This window comes from Polyodon spathula, chromosome 6 (genome assembly GCF_017654505.1).
Source record: "Polyodon spathula isolate WHYD16114869_AA chromosome 6, ASM1765450v1, whole genome shotgun sequence".
In the NCBI taxonomy this organism is placed as follows: Eukaryota; Metazoa; Chordata; class Actinopteri; order Acipenseriformes; family Polyodontidae; genus Polyodon; species Polyodon spathula.
The window spans coordinates 55,186,514-55,195,882 of record NC_054539.1 but is presented as its reverse complement, the minus strand read 5'-3'; the positions used below and the strand labels follow the sequence as shown (position 1 = coordinate 55,195,882).

The 9,369-nt window shown below is 39.4% G+C and overlaps 1 protein-coding gene across 1 annotated transcript; it reads right to left on the bottom strand.

Annotated features, from left to right (window-relative positions):
- Positions 1 to 361: 361 nt before the first annotated feature.
- Positions 362 to 9,369, bottom strand: LOC121317700 (kinesin-like protein KIF6). The gene is made up of 4 exons (XM_041253855.1): positions 9,218 to 9,369; positions 5,742 to 5,841; positions 3,210 to 3,366; positions 362 to 618 (listed from the first exon to the last, which is right to left on the bottom strand). Exons 1-4 carry the CDS (start codon positions 9,367 to 9,369, stop codon positions 362 to 364), a joined length of 666 nt encoding a protein of 221 aa, XP_041109789.1.

Here is a 9,369-nt window from a genome sequence, read left to right as displayed (position 1 = left end):
TGATGTTAGGACATGGATAAAAAAAGGTAAATATCCTGGCCAGACATATTTGGGAAACCCTTGGAAGCTTAACAGTACAACAGTATACCTTATAGAAGTTTCCCACAGTAAAAGCATAGTAAAGTGCGCTAAAGCACAGTGAAATCATGGTAAATCATAGATATGCATTGCAAAGCCAAAAGAATTATGGTAAAGCATATTAAAAAAAAAACACTGCAAACTGCAGTAAATGTGTAGTATAACCATAGGAAAAGCACACGAAAACTGTTAAATTACTGTGTAAATTTACTATGTTAAAATGTTTATAAAGGATGTAGCATTATGTTCAAAAGGTGTAATAAAACAGCAAAAATGGATGGTCCTAAAGGATTTTGTAAAGTGGTAAAGCAATGAAATCAATACAAATCCCCCCCAAGCTGTGCACAGCAGTAAAAGTAAGCCCCCTACCTATTCTGTGGTGCAAAGCACTGTCCGAAGCCCACTGAACCACCTCCCTGACACCTCGGCAGGGAGCCCAGGGAACCCTGGGACAGCGAGTGTCCGTTTGTGCTGCTCTGTGCTGGATCACAGCATCCTGGGCCCTTGTCTTCTCTTTTTTCAGCATGTTTACCAGAATAGCTGGAATGCATGTTAAGGAAAAGGAAAGGCAATTTATTTGTGTCGCTTATGTCTACATAAAACATTTGTCAGACCTTTCTATCCTTAGAGGAATCAGGGTGATTTAGTACTTCAAGCGTGTTGTACAGAAGCATGGCACATGCTCTAATAATCTGTGAATAGGCATGAACTTCAAAACAACTGTAATAAACAGCTGAAGAAACCTATTTGTATACCTCTGGTTCTCCATCCTTGAGACAGAGCCACTTTGTGAGCAGGGTCAATGCTCGTTCAAGCCAGCATAGTGTTTGGTGGTGACAGTCTATAGCATCATTAAGCGCCAAACGCCACTTTTAAAGATCAAGGACCATTGGTATTTCTCTTCCCTCTTTTTAATTAATATCATGGATTTGCCAAAAACAACATATTATCTTGATAGCTTCCTTAAGTAGTCTCTAAATACTGAAACTGCAAGGATCAGGGGTTCCAGCCCCACAGACCCCGCTACTGTTAGACCAATACCAGGCCAAAAAACACACAGATGTACACAGATGTATACTACAGACTGCAATACATTTGTATTACAATTGATTAATTCTAGCACAGGTAATACTTCATAATCTTTGGAACAGATGGCAAAAAGGAGGTTGTAAGGAGCTAATCTGTTATTGTGCAGTGTTCTGTTGGTTTGCATACAAATAATTTGGCTGTGTGGAATTGGTGAGAGGCAGGACCACCTGGCATTTGTTTGAGACCACAGGTCGGGAACCCCTGGCTGAGATCTTTCAAACTGAGCCACTTGTGCACCAAGACTATGAAAGCCACCCTCAAGCCACTAACAGTCTTTTTAAGGTGTTTTTGTTACAATGAAAAGTAAATAAATTCTTACGTAGGCCAGTGTTTGAATTATTTAAATTACAGCAGCCTATCAATAACAGACTAGGATAGCAAAAAAAAAAAAACAGTGTACACCAGAAAGCACTGGAGATTCAAGAAACAAATTTAAATTAGAAGCTGGTTGGAACTGCAAAATGCATCTGGCCTTGCACATTGTAAACTAATAATAACATTTTAAAGAACCTGATTACTGTGGATGCCCTGGTTTTATGAAATAGCACACTGGAAAAAGCCCTTGAGGTAGCATTTAATTGTAACAAAATTAGATGTAATAGTTGGCACCTTCATGGTTTTATATGAGGTAGATCTCTTGTGGCTGTAGGAAGCGAAGGGAGACTGAGGCTCATTTAATGGGTAGAGCACTGCTTCTCAAACTTTTCAAATCAGTGATGAAATGATCTCATGCCGGGTAGAGCAGCCCAATTAGGCTTAATCTGCACAAAACAATGATGGGTATAAAACACACAACAGTACAAATACAACTCTAACAACGGGAAATTATACAGGATAGCTGACTTTTAACAAGACAGCAGTGGTTATTATTATCAATATCTGTTTCATTGAATCGCATCCACAAAATGTCAGGACACTGCGGCGCTCCGTCAGCAATCAGTATGAGGTTTTTATGAGAAGCGAAGCTGAGTGCAACTCAAGAAACTGTGAGCTAACAATCTGATTATAGGCAGTGGGACTACCAGCCATATGGAGCAAATCAAAGCCCATTATAGCAGTCCTGTGATGTCGTCGCCAGGAGGAGAGAGGTTTATATTTGAAACAGGGATTGTGCTGACAACTGGGTTAACAGAGAGGTTGTAAGGCTCATGAGGATTGAATCAACAAGTCCTTGAGAATGGGAAGATGCGAAGAAAGCATGAGCGAAGGCTGTGTCCATTTCAAAGCAGTCAAGTGATTAAAATGTTTGGGATGGATGTGTAATTGTTACAAAGGTGAATTTAAAACAAAAAATGCTACACTTGAATTGAGTGCTCTCCCTAGCGGACAATATTTTAACATTCATCACCAATTAAATATTAATTTAGAAGCCATTTCTGGATTTTTGTTCTGATTTGTAACTGAATTAGCTGGAAAAAAAAAAGTGTTAACTGCCTAACATACTGCAGATAACCCAGTTATATTAGTCCTTCTGATTAATCTCCAATTACAGCATTTACCGCAGGTGTGAGTGAAGACATTCCAGTACTCTCATCCAACAGCAAGGGACTCCTTTCCAACACTGCTTCCAGTGCAACCAAACCAGATTGAATGTTAACTGTCTGGAACTGGCTTGAGCTGCATTTAAAATGTTTTACACTAATACGCGCCTGGAAAAGATTATTGACGATAGACCAGTTTTGACAAATCTTCAAGTTTGCAAGGTTCTTTTACAACTGACATCATGCAATACCAGCTCAAAGTGCCAATGTACTATAGGAATGGTAAATAAACTGTAGTGTAAAACTAATTTTTCTCACAGTTTTGTATATTAGTAATTTTGTAGCATTGTCATAGAGGCTCACTGTTGGATCGGCACACCTTGAAAAAGCAAGAAATATTTGCTCTCCAGATGAGCAGACTAAAAAAAGCCCATGATCACATGTAAAATGAACGATAAGTAAAAAAGAACTTAATTATGAATCATGTACGATAAGTCAACCAAGAATAATAACAAAGTAAAGAATAATAAGAATATTGGTCCACGAGAACTGGAAGGATACTGATCTCGTCTCTCTGCTGCAGCAGTCCTTTCGGTTCTTTCATCTGGGGAGTGCTGCCACTCTCCGTGTCTAGGGTGCTGTCTGGGAAATGGAGAGATGACAGCTTGTCTTCCCTCCCCAGGCTGGATGGACTGGACCTCGTCTCAGTGACCAAGATCTATAGAACACAAGTTAGAAAACAAAATATGCTTTACTTCAGGCATAGTTAAGTGGGGAAAATGCAATGTCGCATGCAATCATTCTTTTGCAATCCTCGTTGAGAAAAATCAGCCAATTTTTTGGAAAGAATAAATTGATACAATTATTAAAATGGTTGGTCAACACAAATCCGTTCAATTCGGCAAGTTTTCAGGAGGTTTAGTCACAAAGAAAAGAAAAAAGTGTTGATGGTCATGGATGCAGTAAAAATTGTCGGGTGGAGCAGAGAACAGCAGAAAGAAATGGAGAGATCTAGTGAACAGAACGAAATTAAAAAAAATGGAAAAGAAGGGAGATGAAAAGTACCTCAAATGAGGAGAAAAAAAAAGTCGAAATATAATTGGTGAAGTAGCTGTTGCTGAAACCAAAACAGATAGCGAAGCTCTTCCTGCTGACGTAATAAGTAAACACATCTTTTGTTATCCACCCATGATTTTAGTAAGTAATAATGAAAATAGATAAACAGTTTTAAGTTACAGAACTTGTTAGTAAAACGCATTATTATTACTACTATCCATCCACCCATTATCATTAACCACTTAATCCTTTTACAGGGTGGCGGTGAGACACAGGGCGCAAGGCGGGACGCCAGTCCATCGCAGGGTAGCACACACACACTCACTCACACAGAGGGCAATTTTGAGTGACCAATCAACCTGAACAGCATGTCTTTGGATTGTGGGAGGAAACTGGTATTTGAGATCCATCTGTGGAAAATTTCTTGATCTATTAAGCCGCCGATTACAAAATACAGCACATGTACTTATTTGATTTTTTTTTAAATTGTGAGGTTATTTTAATACATTTTTTTTTACATTTGATTTCTCTGCCATATCGACAGCCAGCCAGCTGTATGAACGGTCCTAAAACAGGATTTGCGATGAAAATTGCTACTTGCGGTTGCTGTCTGGCTGTTGCAAATTTGAGTCGAAATCAGCAACGTCGCAGTCCTGCATAAGTTTTATAAAACACGCATTTTAATCTGTGATGTGCCTGCAACTGTGATACAGCGCAATACACTTTTATAAAACGGGCCACGCCATGGACTTTAAGTGGAGATAGATGTAGGACAGTGGGTAAGAGATACATCTTTACACAGAGTGGTGATGCTGAATCCTGGGATCCTTTAAGACCCGACCTGACAAAGTTCTGAAATCAATCAGCTACTAGGACAAGCACTGAAAGGTCTTATGGCCTCCTGTCGTTGGTACATTTTCTTATGTTCTTATATGATAGCTTTAGTGTCAGAGCAAAAGGCCAAAGAAAGTTAACATGATTTATTATCTGGTTAACAGCACAAAACCACTATGTTCAGAACCTGCATCATTTAATAAACTGTATATGTACATTTAAAACATTCTCCTAAATCAGACTGTATGTTCATGTTTAGCATGTATGTAGAGCAGAGGAATGTAAACAAGTCTCCAGAAAGAACGTCACACAATACTGCAGTAGGGAGACTGTCTGGCCTCAGAGCAATAACAAACCCCAAGTGAGATAAACAGCCATTCACTCAGACTTAAACAAATCTCACCAGCTACTATACTGTGTTGGGCGTGTACATTTGACCCTTGTAAATAAAAATGGGCACTAGGAATTTAACTAAGCAATGGATTAACTCTCTACAGTTTATAAGGATTCATACAATAGTTTCAATTTACAAGAGCTTTGATCCTACAGTGCAACACTCCATACCAATCAGTTGCCTGGGGTAACTCCTTTCCTATACAAATGTTTCTGTTGCATTTTGTTAAAAATCCCTCCATAAACCAGTAGGTGGCATATTTCTCTTTACAAAAAAAAATACCCTGAATGGACACTAGATGGTGGGGATGGATGGAAGCCCCGTGGGATCCGCCTAATAATCATGGCAATGACATAGAGAGGGTGGGTGAGGGTGTGTCACATGGCTTGCTCTCTGAGCGGTCGGGAGGCGGGTCTTTGGGGGACGGTCAACCAATAAAAATGATGCTCTGCTGTTCCTTCGGGCAAGTTTATTTACATTTTTTGCATGGTTTTTTACATGGTCTCTTTAGTCTAGATACATGCATGTCAGTCTAGTCTTATGTAAGTTTGCACACCCTCTACAAAATGCTTTCATTCATGCTGACATTATACCTGTAATTTTGAATTAACCTATTGAGTAACATTTTTTTATTTGAAATTATGAAGTGAAATATTTCAACAACTTCTGAAAACAAAGTGTTATAAATTATTCTCTATAATTTTATGCTTCATTAAAAAAAAAAAAAATAAAAGGCTGCTAAGTGAAAGGAATGTGACTGGTAAAAAATTTAGTGACCCGTCACTGTGACAGACATACGCTGAATTCACCTTCCGGAAACAGTGCTGAATCTTGTGCATGACGGCACCCACATTCAGAGCAGCGTCAGGGTCAGAGTCCTCCATGAATACCTCCATTCTCTCCTCCAGTCTGAAACACAGTGGAGGAAACACTGATCATTTACCACCAAGAGGAAAGCGAGACACATTTTTAATAAACGCTGCATCCTTAGGCTAGCTTTGTATGCTTCGCTGGTAATCAAGCAACACCATCTGAAATATGGAAGGAATCTGCAGTCTTCAGTCATGGGAAATGGAAGAGTGACACACTAGATGTGTGTCACCCTTTTTCAGTGAAACAGAATTCTTCTTTGTGTTATAACACATTTGATCAAATTTTGTCAGCCATATATTGTATCATTAAGCTGGCACTGAAAATACAGATGCCACTCAGCTATTATATTATTTATTTTACCCTTTAGAATACATTTGAAAACCACTGTGAGAAATTCAGAAAGGTATTCTCAAAACTTTGACATGTTGATTCATATTTCGTTTAATTTCTAAAAAAAATTAAGTGAGGCGTGCAGGTCATTAATTGCAGGGACCAGCTTTGTGAACAATACGTACTGTATACCAGAGCTGTCCAACCTTTTTGGTTAAAAGAGCCTTACCGATGACCAGGGAGTTCGTAAAGAGCTATACAATACATATACATATTACTTACAGAAAAAATAAAGACTTTAAGTTACAACATGTTTAGTTTATTAGCCGACTGAATCATAGCAAAGAGGAGAAGAACCGCGGGTCCCGGTTATAGGGAAAGGCCAGACCATCATTTTTGCTGCATTTTGACTGTGCTTGCTTCTACCAAAGACTGTTGATTGGCATGAATGGGATACTCCACTTCTAAATAAAAAGAGCCATTGTCATTAAAATACATACTGTACAGTAAGGCTCTAGAGGAATCCACTCTGCAGCCCTGCTGTATAACACTGGTATACACCAGCAATCCCAGCTAACTTCGATTTATTTTCAAACCTCTGGATCTATTTTGCGTGCCGTAGTTAACAACAGATTGCGGAATGGCAGGGGGTCCAGACCGAGCATTTAATCGCTGGAAATCACTGAGACTTTCCTGTTTGTCTGGAGGCTAATCATCCCACCAGAGCGCAAGCTGTCAGTTTGGGCAGATACAGTGTGACTGTACCTGCCCAACTCCCCCGGCTTGACTCTGCAGGTGATAAGTGGTTGGGTTGACCAGGGCTGCTCAAACCACAAGACCGCCAGGAATCTTAGTGTTTTCTTTGTGTTTATCTTTAATTTAGGCAGGGGCTGCAGCCACACAGCACTGGACTTGTGGTTCTTCTTAATACCGACATACTCATTCTCATATTGTCAGAGGAATTAATTAGGAGAGTGACACTGTGGGGGTCTTTAATTAAAAATGTAATGAGTGGCGGATTTAATCACCATTGTTCTTCAACTTGTAAACCTGTGCTAATGTGGGTCTCTGTGCACTGAATATTTCATTCATTTAGTGATATTATAACGGGGGTCCAGAACGCATTAAATACAATTGTTGGACCAAACCTCATACAGATGTAAAGATGAATGCATACAAAAACATTTGAAGTGCAGAACACTGATCTTTTACTCTCAAGTTCCTAAGGGCTTGTACCTCAAAACAGCTCAATCTGTGTTACAAAACATAATTGCAGCCCCAGGTGAATGACTGGTTTGGACTGCGGCTGTCCCTGACCCATGCATCACATACTGGTCGCAAGTATTCCTTACTTGACATGAAATAATTACCTGTTATACAGTACACTTTCCAAGTAAACAACTTGTTTAAAGTTGCACACCTTTAAATTATCCTGTTATAAAACAAAGTGTAAAATTAAAAAAAAAACACAAAACATCACTGGGAGTAATACAGCTATCCTTTATAGCACTATTTTCAGCAGGCTGGGCTAGCCATTGACAATGTTTCTATACACTTTAATGAGTGTTTAAAAAATAAATAAATAAATAAATTAGTTATCTGCAACACTGCAAGCATTACAAATAATTCAGTTCTCATCTTTACTGTACAGCAGTGCACTGGGCTTCTCAAAAAAGAAACCTAACAATTGTCATCTGGAGCCCTAAAACTGCACTAAAAACATTGCAGGAATCTTTCAGAGGAAAGGAACTCTGGAGTGATGGCAAAGCAATTAATGCTGTCACTTGCCAAGGCAGCATTTCCCAATTTCTCCCACTAAGCTCCAACTGGCATTCAGACCTTGTGTGTGGGAGGGCTGTGATGGGGAATCAAAACAAGAAAACTAGGTTTGCATTAGCCATTTGGGAAACAGGGAGCAATTTTTTCCTTGAGAGATAGTATGTTTGGAGGATACAGTATACCTTCTGTAGAAAACATGCCCAGCACTCAAGTTAAAGTGGAAAGGACGTGCTTCCTTTGTGGTGGCAGATGCTGGAAAGGGGATGCACACCTCCATTGGTTTGGAGATTAAATCATATTTTAAAAGGACAGTCAAACCCGTGCGCAGTCCCTGTTCCCACACTGGTTTATAAACATGAATTTAAAAGGTGCATAACTCTGCTTTTGCTTTTTGAAGCTGGTTTGCCTTTTTTTCACAAGTATTTTGTCTAAGTTTCAAAAGGCCCAGATCCAGACAGAATCAGATCCAGTGATTCTCCAATCTACTGCACTGGCATTTATATGTAAAAAATACTACAGTAGGATTCTCAACCAAGCTGGGGGAAGCTATAATAATTCATGAGTAACGTAAACACACAGTAACCCTAACCCCCCAAAAATGTGTTTCTGACCGTCGAGACAGGCATCACAGTCATTCTGTATCCGTAGTAAATGGATAACATTTGGGTTGCCAATTTTTTTTAAGGGGGTTACCAAGATAGTTAGCAAACAAGGGTAGGTCTAATGGGTAATAAATGTTCCAACCCAGTTGTAACCACATTTGATAACAATAGGACATGTGATTCTCTAGATGCAAGTAAAAATGTCAATGTGGCAATTTCTATACACTTTAAAGAAACCTGGTATTCCCAATTTTCGCAACATTCTTTAACATGTCCTAGGCAAGTTTCAATTAGATGAAGCCATTGCCAGAGATGTCCCTCTCGCAGGAGTAAACTTGACCTTCTTTCTGAGCAAATTCATAATTTTCTAGCAATTTAAGGATATTTAAATGGATACGTTCTCGGCTCATAACCTGGACCACCTGCTGAGGTTCTGTGTGATTTGCCGGCCACAGCTGAACCCTGCCCTTATCTAATGACAGTAACTTGCAGAAAATGTAGAGTGTTGTATTTCCAATTACAATCTCCAAAAAAAAAGTAGAGAGACTTTATTGAGGACAATATGGAAGGGTGTATTCTAAATCCTGGGCCAAAACAAGGGCCACATTTTAATGAGCTACACTTCAGCAGATTGGAATACTTAACTACCATAAGAGACAGGACTAAATGGACTTAAACTAAATAAATAAAAGCAGTATTACTTTTGGAGCTCCTCCTCTGAGAGCTGGTCAGTTCTCTGCTCTCCGGACACCATGGCGAGTTTGTCCTTTAGTGCCTGGATCTCTCTCTCTTCAGTTGGATGATCATCTGAAAAGACTGCAGCTGGAGTCAGCTCCCTCCCTCTCCCTCCCAT